The 15,297-nt window shown below is 39.1% G+C and overlaps 1 protein-coding gene across 16 annotated transcripts in view; it reads right to left on the reverse strand.

The window, feature by feature from the left end:
• Window positions 1-15,297, reverse strand: part of LOC117412172 (voltage-dependent L-type calcium channel subunit alpha-1D-like) — a 96,687-nt gene that overhangs the window by 47,466 nt on the left and 33,924 nt on the right. For 10 of the 16 annotated variants that reach the window (XM_058988412.1, XM_058988407.1, XM_058988403.1 and 7 more), the window contains exons 4-10: window positions 12,904-13,043; window positions 10,557-10,699; window positions 9,682-9,834; window positions 8,674-8,870; window positions 7,321-7,424; window positions 5,053-5,222; window positions 119-193 (exon numbers count right to left, since the gene is read on the reverse strand). In XM_058988412.1, the coding sequence (XP_058844395.1) occupies window positions 119-193; window positions 5,053-5,222; window positions 7,321-7,424; window positions 8,674-8,870; window positions 9,682-9,834; window positions 10,557-10,699; window positions 12,904-13,043 (982 nt within the window). The remainder of the gene's footprint in view (window positions 1-118; window positions 194-5,052; window positions 5,223-7,320; window positions 7,425-8,673; window positions 8,871-9,681; window positions 9,835-10,556; window positions 10,700-12,903; window positions 13,044-15,297) is intronic. The other 6 variants (XM_058988418.1, XM_058988415.1, XM_058988416.1 and 3 more) reach the window with 1 other exon arrangement.

The raw sequence follows: 15,297 nt of genomic DNA on the forward strand, positions 1-15,297 counted from the left end.
CACACAGCAAATGATTCTTCAACAGAAAACCCATGCATGCAACTGTGGAAATGTGCAGTTGCAAAGGCAGGCATGGTCCACACAGAAAAAAGACGCCAGAGCGCAAAACAAAATTTACCATGTGTATCAGTTGAATGGCTGAACCAACCAAGCCTTCCTTTCTTCTTTTCCATTAAGTCAGCCAGAGTAACCGCTTCATGTTAAATGCATGCAATATCCCATGCATTCAGACAGTGGATGGAAGCAGCGACATAGCAGATGGCAATGGACAACAACAGGCAGCCACATACACGGGTTAGGAAGACATAAGCAACATTGAACAAAAAAGAAGATGGGAAACTATTAGTGGCATATACTACAACTGGCAGCTAAATACTAACAGCATGCTGCTAAGCAAAACACAGGATTCACGTCTGTGTTAGTAGTTTTTGTTTGTTTTGTTTTTGTTCTGCAACAGGCAACATGTACCCCACCGATATACAATGCACTTCTTCAGTGCTGTTTGCGTTTTAAAATCAAGCTCAGATACTCTCCGAGACAGCTCTTTAAAGCCCATCTTTATTTCTAAAGCACAGGATACACAAGGAAACACATTTCCAGACACATGTTTCCAGAAACAGCGGGCTACATTCTAAAAGCTATTTAATCCAAATTAGCACATTCTTTTCAGAACGGAACGACGCACCCAATAAAGTTACCCAGCCAAGAACAAATGTCTCAGGCATTTCATTTAGATGCTTTTATATAGTCTGAAATTGTTTGAGTTGTTCCGTGTTTTTTTCTTTCCTTATTGGGAGTTAATAGCTCAGGAAATATATCCCAAAGTATGATTGTGTATCCTGGATAATTCCAGAAACTTGGAAGTGTAGACCAGGAATCAAGACATGTTTCCAGACTCCTTGAGCTGGTAGCCAATCAGAAAGGATTTTGCGGCAGATCACGTGACTTACAAGATGGAAACTGACCAGTGATTATCTGTGATTCTAATAAAAGAATGCAGGAACTAGTAAAGATGTCTGGATGGATTTTAAGCGTGCTTCAGGAAAAAGACATTGATTGGTATGTCTGCAGCATAGGGAGGGAGTTTCCTTCAAAGGACGTTGTCCCTGTAGAAGTCTTTCCATTTTCATTAGCCTGTACCTACAGGCTATATCTAAAGCCAGGGAACCAGGCAACACAATGTCATATCAAATGAAATACAACAGAAAAATGCTTTTAAAAGTTTTAACCGATAAAACCGACCATTATAATGGATTCCTGTGAATAAACTATTCTGCTAATATTTCCATCTATAGGCTGGATGACTTTCATATAGTCTTTACTGTGGTTTCTTTTTCTGTCTTGTGGCAAGAACTGCTGTTAAACAGCACCACAGGGACTGAAAACTCATGAGCCATCGCAGCCTGTACTAAACATCAGTGAGAGAGACCTCATGAGCCATCGCAGCCTGTACTAAACATCAGTGAGAGAGAGACCTCATGAGCCATCGCAGCCTGTACTAAACATCAGTGAGAGACCTCATGAGCCATCGCAGCCTGTACTAAACATCAGTGAGAGAGAGACCTCATGAGCCATCGCAGCCTGTACTAAACATCAGTGAGAGAGAGACCTCATGAGCCATCGCAGCCTGTACTAAACATCAGTGACAGAGAGACCTCATGAACCATCGCAGCCTGTACTAAACATCAGTGAGACAGAGTCCTCATGAGCCATCGCAGCCTGTACTAAACATCAGTGAGACAGAGTCCTCATGAGCCATCGCAGCCTGTACTAAACATCAGTGACAGAGAGACATCATGAGCCATCGCAGCCTGTACTAAACATCAGTGAGAGAGCGACCTCAACAATTTCCACAGTTTAACCTTTGATGTGAAAGTTATGGACATCAAAGCAAAATCATTTCAAAGCATAACTATATCAGCATCATAAACATTGATTTTAATCAACCTTTTTATTGTTTACAAAAAGCTAAATGTGTTCCTAATACAAATACCATACATCATATTTAAAAAAAATATAAGGCTGGGTCATATGGTCGCCTTTATAATTGATACATAAATGACAGGCAGAACAACCACAAAAGTCACCATGATAAAAAATCTTGCCATGTCAGGCATGAAATCACATGGTAGTTACATAAAGAGGATTTTTATAAGCCTTCCAACTATGTAACTAATTCGATGCATCTTTTTTTTTCTTCTAAACTGGTCCGTATATCTACTTAATGAGAAAGTCTATTACAGAAGACCTTTTTGGAAACATCTTGCATTTTCAAAATTGGGGAGGGGAGGGGGTGCAAGGATAAGGGGAGCATTGTGCCTAAACTAAGATGAACGCATTGAGCAATAACTAATATTAATCATTAAACACAGCATTGGCCTAGTTAGACAAAATCCCTGCTAAGATATTAACACTTTGTAACTGGTGATGCTCAACGACTTAGAGGACTTTAGGAATTAAACTTCAGGACTCCATTCTGCGTGTTCTTTATTTGTCCTGACACGAATAGGAGCTACTGTAATTCCAGCTCAGTAATCTTCAGGCAAACACAGGCCTGAGAGTCAAATGTGGTTTTAAAAGATTTGACCATGACAAAATCGACAGATGTCAAGCAGTCATGTACTGCAACTGGGAATATCTTTTATTTTTTTTTATTCAAATAATGCTTTTGGTTTGTATGCTCTGAATAGGATTTATGATATAACAATGTCGTATAACAGCATCAATAACCCGTGCTGTTCATTGTGGACAGCAGTAGTCTCCTCCCTTACCCTAGACCTTCTATAAACACCATCTGCTTCTCAATCTTTCTATGTACCATGCTTCTGACCTGTTTGCCCTTTCCAAATGATCTTCAATGACAATGCAGCGGTACATAACTGCAATGCAATGGTGCCATACTAAGGAGAGACTGGTAATTTCACTGCAACACCATAGAACCATATCAGTACCAGTGTGCAATCGGCAATATTTGTTCCTCATCCATCGTGTTGTCATTGTTGGTACCGATATGGTCTGCTATAGTCTCTTCAGGGAAATACAGTGGTTTTATAATGGTGTGAGTTAGTGTGTATTACTGGGTTCAGAATACAGAGCTTTCTCGACAACATATCTCATGTAGACATAACAAACATTGTAAAATACTGAAAACAGTGAATTTGTGAAACACCCTTATACAGTAAAATGTACTTGTACCACTTACTGTCAATATGACCTAGCTGCTAATTCATTGAATTTGTGCATTATCAAACCGTGAAACAACAAGGGAGCACTGTATTATATAATACTATATTATAAATCTTGAAAACTATAGCTATGGCCAAACGTTTTGTATCACCCTATAGAATTAGCTCATTTTGCTTCATAAAGTCTTATGAAACCTGCTGTGTAATGTTAAATTAACATATACTTAATGAAAAACTGACAACAATTGAAAAATGTGACAGTTTGAAATCTAACATGACATACTGTACTACTATTTTGGCTTCCAGTAGACTTTCAGAATATTATTTTGTAGTTTCTTTGATTACATGATGTTAAATAAAATATCTGATTTTTTTTAATTATGTATAATAATTTTTATTATGTCTCAATCCTAAAATTCTAGGTGATGCAAAGCTTTTGGCCACTTCTGTACATGTTACATGTTAGCATGCAGCCAAATAAAAAGCCCTAAACATACAACTGGGACCAGTGCTGGAGGGGAGGGAGTGAACACACAAAATAATTAAGACACTTGGGACAAAATTACATTAGGGATCCACAGTCGCTTATTCTTACACACACCAGTATTACAAAAAATAATAACAAAAAAAAAACCTCTATGCCTATGTCAAACTTACAGTCACAGTGATTAATATAGCGAGGTAAGAGAAACAAGATTTCAATCTGCATAATGTAAAGTGTATCAGGTTTCCTGTGTATGAATACACGTGAACCAAGAGCTTCATTGTTATGCATTTTGAGACTCGATATGTATTTATACCACAATGCAATTCTTTGAAAGAAAAATGCTCTGATTGACATTTAAACAAAAAAAATAATTAATTACAAAAGTACAGTTATTTTAATAACTTGCTACATGGTTAATGATGTATAATCTTTTCTCGGTAGGAGAGCTTATATATATATATAAAACTAAATTGTTTAGTTTTTTTCTGTGGAGATAAAACAACCTTCTGCATCAGTAGTGAGGAGCAGAAAACAGCATCCAACAGCTTTCCATTCACCTTATTATTTTACTTGCAATGTTAATAACAACACTGAAACTGATGTGAGGGACATTGAGCTGCACTCATTAAGCATTAATACATTGAATAAGTGGTGTGCTGATGCTTTATGAATACAGACTGCTAAACATAACTACCAAGGTCAGGTTTTAAAAAGGAGCCCGAGGGGCAACAAAGTAAATGTGCAGCTTATGCGTGTAACAGAAAAACCTTGATCTTTCAGCACCATTTCTCTTCCTGCTGTCTGTGTCCCAGATAAATAGGGCTTACTTTACAAACCTGCAAACAAGGGCATGGTGAGCAGTGGAAGAGAGGGAAGTGTTCCGTTAATACCAAAACCTACCTCCTCAATCCTCACGAAACAACAAACGACCTGCGTGATTTCAGTTCAAAAACACTGGAGTACAAAACAAAACCACTCGCAATGCTGCACTGGGAGGCAGTGCAAGACTCAAGATATGTTTCAACTACAATCACAGAGATACGTTTAGGTCTGTTTTTCGGACAGACTTTGGGCTACATTCTAAAAGCGTCATTACTCCAAATCATCATTAGCACATTTTCGCAACCAATGAAGTTGCCAAACCAGATATTAACAACTAAAACTTAAAACTTAGGAACTTGTAAGTAGGGTTAAGTGGTTTCTTATTCTTTTTTTAAATGGTAATGTTTTTTTTGTTATTTTTGTCCTTTCAGATACAAATTGCGCGAATGACGATTTGGAGTAAACAGCTTTGAATTGAGCACTTCATGTCTAAACCCCTGGAACTCACTCCTCTCATTCAGAGCCTATGACGTCGGGAGTCTCTGACGAGGTACTCACGTTTGCGGTTGTTCTTTTCGTCGCCATCCTCGTCGTTCTCAGGGTCGATGTCCTCTGCCTGGGTGATCCAGTCCAGGTACCCCTTCAGATCCTCCTCCAGCTGCTGCTTCTCCCGCAGCTTCTGGAAGTCTCCGCGGGCCTTTGCCTTCTCTCTCTCCTTGGAAAACTCTCTGACGGGTGCAGAACACGACGGAACATGTTACAACCAGGCAGACTCTCCCAACAGGCAGTCAGCAAACACACAGGGGACATGAAGCAAGTGCGAGTGCATTCAGTACCTCCACAGTGCTTTCGACTGAGTGCTGGCTTTGCATATCGTCAACAACTAAAATGCAACAATAAAAGAATAGATGGCATTTCAATTTAGCATTATGGGCATAGGTGCAGAAAATTGGGCCACGCTCTTTACCTGGTGCAGAAAGAGAGGCCAATTTAAAACTGTACAACCTTCATTTCCAACACTCAAAACATTCTCTCAGCTGGCCCATCGCTGAAAAGCCTGGGCCGTCTTTCTGCACTTATTCTGCATTATGTAAGTTTAATATCGAAATATAAATGATTCAATATCTTCTTGAAAGTGTTAGGGTTTTACTACAGTGTTTTACTTTACGCAACCAATGGTGCTAGATTCTCAAAGCTCTTTCCTCCAAATCTTGTTTTGCACAACGAAAAAACACCCAATAAAGTTCCCAAACCAAACAAAAAAAAAACATTAGTCAGAAGTTTCATGTTTGGGTTTGTAGTAAGTTGTTTCTTATTTACTTTAGAATTGTATTTGGTTTTTTGAAGTCAATTGCTTTGAGAATCTGGTCCAGTTTCTCATGAGATTTAGAGCTTTCTTCTTGATCTGCTTTATAAATCTTCTGATAATAACAGGTTTTCCCTTCCTAAATCAAAGCAGATTGTTAATTCTATCAGCCACTCTCATCAGTAACAAATGCGAACAGCCCTCAGGATATTTAACCACACAATTAAATTTGTGTTTAATCTGCAATACATGAACGTTGATATTACTGTGCAGTCCTACCTCTAGATGGAACTCTTGGTGCAAACAGCACATTATTGGTTACATTTGACACACATAAACACAAGCACTGGAACAAACCAATATGAAAGGGGTATTATCATAGGAAATCAAAAAGAAATAGTCAAAAAGAAATCAACCCAACGCAAACTTCAACCCAAGCAAAAAAGCATCATTATGGTGCCTTTAACTGCAGGAAATGTGTACGATGGTAATCTGAAAGATGCCAGTAACTCAGAATGCTTTATTGATATAGGTATCAGAGCGTGATGCTTAGGGACAATCGTCATTTGCCAGAAATAGCATGTTCAGCCATTCCTTTTGAATTTCACAAAGCAGTGAAAAACAGTCAGTTTCCCTTCAATTCTTTACTGTGTACAAGGTGGAAAGCAGTGGGGAGTTTCCAATAAAGACTATGGTTTTCAATATATTGAAAATAGTGTTTGTGGAATATACTGAACAAAACAGGAGTAGGACAGAGGTAATGCTTGGAACAAGAAGAATGCCAGCATCAATATCTTGACTCCATCCAAAAGTACAGCAGATCACAAGAGATTAAAATACCCAAATCCTACATATGAAATAAATAAGTCAATCTTTTCATTCTGTGTGGTCTCACTGATTGATTTTTTAAGGGGCAGGCTGTGCACATAGGCTAGCTTGCTTTTTCATAACCGCAAGCAAAAGGAAAAGCAACACCTCACAAGGGCATGCAAGGAGACAGCCTCCGAGGGGGCGGTGAAGAGTTTCAAAAGGCACTTCATCCCATGCAGTAGAAACTGCAGCGTCGGGCTTACCCACTGAGAACACCCAGAACGAGGTTAAGTACGAAAAATGACCCGAGTATGATTAGACTAACAAAATAGATCCATGGTGTCTCCATTCCAACAGCATCATTGACCTGTGAAAACGCAGAGGAGTTTGTTAACAAAATCAACAGTGAGGAGGAGGCAGAGAACCCACATCAGCTGCATGGTCACCCTAGTGCACACTTCTCAATTCAAATAGTATTTTTTTCTCGGACAGTAGCAGTATATCTGTGATTCAAAGAAGTAACCCCTAGATATAATTCAAATCAGGAAAGATACTGGTTATAAAAGTGGTGCCAATCAGCACCCTGTCCTCTGAATGTGATCAAATATTAGTAGTAGTAGTAGTAGTAGTAGTAGTCGTAGCAGTAGTAGTGTGACCATGGCAGCTGACTATAGGACTCTGCACAGGAATTAAGAAAAGATGTTGCTTACCCGCTCAACACACCAAGAACAAGATTTAGCACGAAAAATGATCCAAAGATGACCAGACTGACAAAATAAACCCATGGTAACTCATATCCCATGGCATCATTCATCTGTGAAAAACAATCAGTTCAAAGAATTGACCTTAGCATGCATGCTGTAAACTAAAGAATGCATGGAACAGTTATTCAAGAAACATACAGGTACCTGCTACTTTCAAAGCAATAGCCAGCAATGCCTGGTACACAGTAAATGACTTTTTGATAGGGTGTCCAGATTTCCAAAGCTCAAATATGTATGTATGTATGTATGTATGTATGTATGTATGTATGTATGTATGTATATATATATATATATATATATATATATATATATATATATATATATATATATATATATATAATTGATATGAATATAACGCTTGCTGCCCAACCACTGCACTTCCCCTTACAGTCCGTGGCCATGTTTAATGACATGCTCTAACTATGTGTATTGCTATTTGCACCATTCATTTCTACTGTATTCACTTTGCATACTTTTAATTTAGTATAGTAACCTGTATGAAAATATTGGTCTGGAACCATCAATATGATTGCTGATTGTTTATGTAATTAACACAAGGAGTGCTATCTGGCTCCGGGAACCTGGGACAGTTGATGTTAAAAAGGGGACAGTCCCGGTCAAACCAGGATGTCTGGTCATCAGTGTTGGGTCCTATTAACACATATTCATCAAACTGTTCTAGTCTGTGATGAAGAAGCTTTGCATAACTCATGAGTTAAAGCTGTGTGAATAAATAGGTTCTATTATGTGCAAACTCGACCATACCGTAACAGAAGAAAAACTAACGTTGGAATTAAATACAAAATACAAACTGCAGCAAAACTACATTACATAATGGATGGATGATTTCCAGGCAAGATAAGCCCTGGAATCAAAACAAAAGCCAGAACTGTTTTAAGTTTGTGCTGCACTTCCTGACCTTACAGTGTCATAGCTGTTAAAAAAGATAAGTTGAGAGTGTTAGTCAGTATGGCACTTATCATGGAGTCAGTAACAGAGACGACTACTCTGCGATAATGACCAGTACAGTGTACAGCAATCAATCATGAGTGCTACTGTAAATGCTTACTTAACATGGAGATATACAAAATATATACTGGATGGTATTTTGTACAATTTGGGAAATCACACTTTTCCATACATGTCATTGCAACACCTATGTTGTGATGCTATCCTTTGATGCAGCATTATAACAAATAACCCTGTTCAAATTCTCTACAAATCTTTTTAGTTTAAGTATGCCAATTCATGTATTTAACTGACCTGTTTACAGTGAAATCAGAAAGCATGCCAACTTACCCAATATAACACATCAGTCCAACCCTCCATGGTTATGCACTGAAACACTGTTAACATGGCGAAGGCAAAATTGTCAAAGTTGGTGATGCCTCCGTTTGGACCATGCCATCCTTCCTTGCATACAGTGCCATTGATGGGGCATTGGCGCCCAACACCTGAGACTGCACATGGTGCTGGTTCATCTTCTGCTATTAAATCTACAGAATGAAAAAGGATGACATTAAAAGGAAGACTCATATTCAGGTTTCTGCTTCAATTATTATATATATATATATATATATATATATATATATATATATATATATATATAGTACAGTAAGTCATAAAAGGACACCGCTGACTTAGGATCCAGCATTCAATGCAGTGAATATTTTCTTTAAAATGAATCCCCAAAAAGTTAGAAAAAAAATAGGTCAATGCCGCACTGCATTTGAGACCAGCTCCATATGTTGCTAAAATGATCCTGTTGTGACAGAGAGAAACGTCAGATTTCTCACTTACTTTAAGTACTCGAATACCCATCAGAGATTAAGCTTCCTCCGAGTACTGAGAGAGATTATGCTGTCTCCATAGATACTGAGTGATCATTTTTCAATGGCAAGATTGCCTATTCTTTATATAATTTACTACTGAAGTTGCACTTTCTACTTCTAATGCAAATGTAAATGTCCTACAGTCGCTATATGCCTTTCTTATTATATAGAATATTTATATCTGTAGTAACGCGTAAGCCTTTTCAAAAGTAAAACTAAAAACATACACTGGTAAAAGGAAGCATTCACCGCCTATTATCCAGTCCTGTGCCTTCGTGTGTGTCCAATGAACATTACAGTAAAAACATGCATTTAAAGCTACTAGCTGAGGCATGTAATGAATGGAGTTATGGTGCTTTTTAATCAGTAGGATATATGCATTTTTGTAAGCTTTGCTACAGCTTTATGCAGTGTAGAGAAGTCCTAACCAGAAGTCCTAACCCAGAAAAGCTTCAGATAGAAAGAGCCAGCTCACCTGTACCAGAAATATAACACGTTGTGTGCATTTTTCCAATAAAAAGCTCCAGTCCTATTATGGCATAGATTATGATTACAAACAACACCAATAGGGCAATGTGGAGAAGAGGGACCATGGCTTTTATAATGGAATTCAAAACAACTTGCAAGCCTGTAAAAAGAGAAAAATAAGTGAACACAGGATCTGTACAACACAATGCTGTATACAGTATGCAATTTATATTTGGATCCCAAAGTGAACCATGTCAAAAATGGTATACTACATAAAAACACCAGCATACAATAATAATACAAGCAAATGTCTTTTAAATAGTGAATCGATGACCTGGAGAAATAGTCATATTTTATGAGCCATAGTACCAAAGTACAGTATATACTAAACAAGATTAGATTAACAGGAACTTAAAATCTTAAATCATAAAATGCATTGCAAAAAAGATGTATATGTAAATGTATTGAAATTTAAATGTGTTGAAATATAACTTTGGGATTCAGTTAGTAACTCGTTTGCCTTTGGACTAGTAGGTCACTGGATCAAAACAGCACTTTGGAAAAAAGTCTAAAAAAAAGCTGGACCTCGTCTGTTTATCATCTCCCCAGCGTGGCGTGCAGAGGGAGGAGGTCTATCCTTGAGATGACACGTCCCATCTACTTCCTAGACCTTGCACACCTCCCCAGGAGCAGAAGAGCAGCACAGGGGTCGTCCCCAGTGCCCTGACCAAACTCTACATTCCCTGCCCCCACCCCGACACAGCAGAGACCCTTTAGCAGTGACCCACTGAGCTCAAAACAAACTGCACGGTGTAGAAGGCATGTCAGTTTACAGTGAATGTGCACGGTGTAGAAGTTCAGACCCCCTGACTATGGACTCACTGGGCACCCCTGACACGAGTCGGAGCGGACGCAGCACACGGAAGGCTCTTAGGGCTTTAACATCGAAGCCGCCTGGCTTTCCACCAGAGTGGTTGTCTCCATCTCCCTCTTTGGTTAGTTGTTCCAAGACAACACTAAATAACCTGAAACACAAAAGAAAAGGCATGTTGTATTAGCTGGGTGCTCATCACATCACAGTGGAGCTAGTCATCAAATCAGTCCCACTTTATTATTATTTTTATCCCCTTTCACCGCTGCTACCCCCCGGAGACTTGGGAAACGGAGGCTAAAACACGCGTCCTCCGAAATCTGTCATTTATCGCACTGCGGATTCACAGCGAAGCCACCAGACCTATAGTGCTGGAGGACAACACAGATCTGAATGGCTCCACTGCAGACCCACAGGCGCCCTATCAGCCACAGGGGTCGCTGGTGCATGGTGAACAGTGGATTGCCCTGCCGACCTAAGCCCTCCCTACCTGGGTGGCGCTCAGCAAATTGTGCACCACCCCCTAGGAAACCCTGGTCACGGTCGGCAGTGACACTGCCTGGATTCGAACTTGCAATCTCCAAGCTATAGGGTGCATCCTGCACTCCACACGGAGCACCTTTACTGGATGCGCCACTCAGGAGCCCCAATCAGTCCCACTTTAATGTGAATAATTCATTAACCCACCCCCCAGAAACATTTCAGGGTTTTTGTTTTGTGTTTACATTTAAAAACAAAGAAATTGCAGCAATACTCACAGCAAGCACACAGCATGCAACAGTACAGTAAGTAATGAGCTTGCTATATAGATTGAAATGTTCTGTATGCTCTAATGCCCTCCTGATGCTGTCGCTGTCCTCTCCTCCAGGTTTCTACAGTGACTTGAGACAGACGATATTCACATTGATGTGCATGGTTTATTTCAGTTCAGATTTTTTGTACGAGTGTTAGATTCGTTCTGGGAAAGCTCAATAACCTATACCACACACCTGCTGCTTGTCATCTTAACAGTACTGAGCGTTTCTCTCACAACATAATCTTTCCAGGACAATAACCACAATAACCGATATTACTACTGTCAGTACAATCCTGCCACTGATTCCCAGTCTGACATTCCCTGTTTTAATTAACCCGAATATCATTTGCACCCATATATTTTATTTAGTACTGATGCTTTTCATGTTGCATTCAGACAGTGGGCTGACCTAGCTACTGTATGCAGTGGACTGTGTGAATATTAACGGAGAGAGTGGCTGACTAATCTAATGTTACTGGGCAAAAAAATAAAAATAAAAATAATTACATATATTAAAATTGTTATTCGACCTGGTGTTTCTCTACTGTATTATTTTTTTTGTATTAAATACAAAACTGCATCAGTGTGCTGTACAGGGTAATAGTAGACTGCATCAGTGTGCTGTACAGGGTAATAGTAGACTGCATCAGTGTGCTGTACAGGGTAATACCATCTACAATGGCTGGAAACTTAAAAGTTCCAATCAGTTTCTGTGCGGGAGGTGTAAACGGTTGTTTAGGATTTTCTAATTAGTTGGACGATCTCTCGTCAGTTTAATTTGCACTGTGCCTGTGCACATGGTCTCAGAAGAAGGTAAGACGTGTGCATTTCCATTTTTTAATCGCTCGAGGTGCAGGGTGTGTGACACGGGACAGAGTAGAGCCACTGCGCTCAGAGAGGGGATAAAGGCAAGTAAATAAGCATTTCTGTTAATATGAAGTCACGTCCGTTACATAGGTCAAAAGAATCCATGAGAGCTCAATATATTAAACACCTTGACCTTGCCCTTTGACAAAGGTGCCTTCTTAGAATTCGGATTGAGTGTTCTGAAGTTCTGCATAGCTTTCATTTTTTAAAAGGGGATCTCATAGCATTCTGACTCCAAAAGTAAGAATAGCTGAAAGAGTTCTAGGAGTGGCAACTTCAGCGATTATGGTCTGTTTCATACACTATTAGCCTGCAATAGCCAGGTCATGACATTTCAGTTCCTGTATTTTCGCATCCCGTCTTCCAGATCTGTATCCTTTCTGGATCGATTTAAATTGGCTGTTTTAACAACCTTGTGTTTTTGCTGTTAGGCAGTTTCTCAACAGCTTGAAAATTAAATGTCAACCAGATCTTTTCAGCTCATTTAAATGATTTGACCTCAGGTAAATGACATTATAACTTGAGGGGAAAGAGAAATAAAATAACCCAAACATTTAAAAAATGCATGGCCATTCATCACTGAAATGGGAGCGATTAGAGAGATACCAGGAAAACCAGTTTCATTGCACTAGCACGCCTTTCACAGAAAAACATTACCAAGTCAACAAAACTAATGAGGACGGTGGTATACTTACCCTACTACTACAATTATAAAATCCAGCATGTTCCATCCGTTTCTCACATAAGCATTCTGGTGCATTACTAATCCATATGCAAAAATCTTCAAAAACGTTTCAATTGTAAAAACTATAAGGAAGGCATATTCTACTGTTTCCTGGAAGAGAAAATAAAAAATAAAAACAAATACATTTAATTCACATCAGTATGCAGTAAAGATACTAATATCACATTCAGTTCTGATGGGTTATATGGGATTCAGAATTTAGAATGTGTTGAAATGACACTGCAGACTGGATCAATGTAGTGAGGTGCTAAACCTATACCTTACGATGTAACAAAACAAATACTGTTCTGTACTCGGATTCCATCTCATACACATACGATGACGTAAACACTATTTCTACCACAGCCTGATCTATGTGGCATGATAAAAAACACAACGAATAAGTAAAGACTTTCTATAAACATAAAGCATTGTGAGCTCATTTCTGTTTAAAACTTACACTGTATCATCAGTTCTCATTTTACTACACAGTAAGGTCTCAACAGGGCTTACTATCAAACAGTAATCCTGTAATCCGCTACACATTCAATAAAAGATGATCTGTCAATGTACGGTAAAGGCCCGGCTTCATATCCATACAGGAAGCAGCTCTCTGCTCGGTTTCAGCTCACAACATATTCCCTGTGAGTGCTCAGTAAACACACAGTACTGCACTGACAGTGTGTGTCATGTTCCACATCAACAATGTAAAGCATTTCCTGGGTCAAGCTGTGTGGATATCAAGGGCAGAGTTTAGAAAGGAATTTAGTGACTTTATGGTGTAAAAATAAGTAAAAAGAATAAATCATCCAGGTCAATAAAGTGGACTCATTTTAACAAACTGTATTTGTTTATTCCTGTCGGAAAAGCCACAACAGCTATTGCTATTAATGCCCATGGCTCCTGCTTCTTCCTGCCAAGCCTTAGGTCAATATCAGCATTTGCTTCAGTATGTGTTTAAAATGAGCGTACCTGTGATGGCCATTGTTTCATACACACAGGTCCCCAGGGGGAGGCAGACCCTCGACAGTCTGCCTGTGTGCACTGCGTTCTGCACTCTGCGTGCTCAGATCAGGAATTCTTACCAAGACTTGGCTTAGAGGCTCAGGCTTTCATTACCTAATGCAACTGTCACCACTAAGAAGCGGAAAGTAATCAAAAGCATTCTTAACAAAGAGGATCTCAAACCGTTTCCTAGATGTGGAGGTCCTGCCAGAATGACAACTCCACTGGAAACACTTTAAAACAATGGCCTTAAAATCATAATGAATTCTGGCTGGATACCACAGGAACAGCCCCTGAATATCTCATGCATGTCCTCTGAGTTCTGAAGTAATTCATTTTGAATTCATCATGATTTAAAAACATTTAGGTCCCCTTTTCCCCTCCATCCGTTCCTAATGACTTCACTGTTTTTTTCTTCACTAATTCGTACCCTCTTACCCGCCCACCAGGGGATTGTGAGAAGTGTTCATTCATGCATGAATGCATGCCTTATACATGTGATCAACATAATTTATTACAAAGGAACACAGAATGAATATGGGTAATTAAATCCACATGAATTAACAGGGCTGGATTCAAAATGAATTGGTTCAGAACTCTGAGGAAGTGCATAACATATCCAGGTGTTGTTTCTGTGGTATTCAGTTGGAATTCATTATTTTTTCCCTTCAAGTTATTTACCAGTATTTCATCTCATCTGACTTCCTGTACACTGTCTATTGTGCTTTTGATTCCAGAAAGAAAATGCAATATTTTCTTTCATGCCAGGAAGATCTTTTCTTACTTCACCATTACCTTTTTTAAGGATATTATCAGTATCACTGGGGCAGCAGTGTGGAGTAGTGGTTAGGGCTCTGGACTCTGGCAGCAGTGTGGAGTAGTGGTTAGGGCTCTGGACTCTTGACCGAAGGGTTGTGGGTTCAATCCCAGGTGGGGGACACTGCTGCTGTACCCTTGAGCAAGGTACTTTACCTAGATTGCTCCAGTAAAAACCCAACTGTATAAATGGGTAACTGTATGAAAAAATAATGTGAAATAATGTAAAATGTAATATCTTGTAACAATTGTAAGTCGCCCTGGATAAGGGCGTCTGCTAGGAAATAAATAATATATATAATACTTAAAGTCTATCTTTAAACAAGACGTTTGGAGTTTGATAAACACTCACTCATCAGTGAACTGTATTTACTGATCACTCATGTTTCAGAGAAAGAAAAACGAAGCCAGCAAGTCTGATGTGCAGCCGTATCTACGGACATACAGCAAACAGACAAAGGGCTTATTTAATCAGACTCTTGATTAGATATGTGACTCTGTAAGTACATACCAGTATCTAGTGTGTTTGAGTGGGACAGTGTGG

This window comes from Acipenser ruthenus, chromosome 16 (assembly GCF_902713425.1).
Source record: "Acipenser ruthenus chromosome 16, fAciRut3.2 maternal haplotype, whole genome shotgun sequence".
Taxonomy (NCBI): Eukaryota; Metazoa; Chordata; class Actinopteri; order Acipenseriformes; family Acipenseridae; genus Acipenser; species Acipenser ruthenus.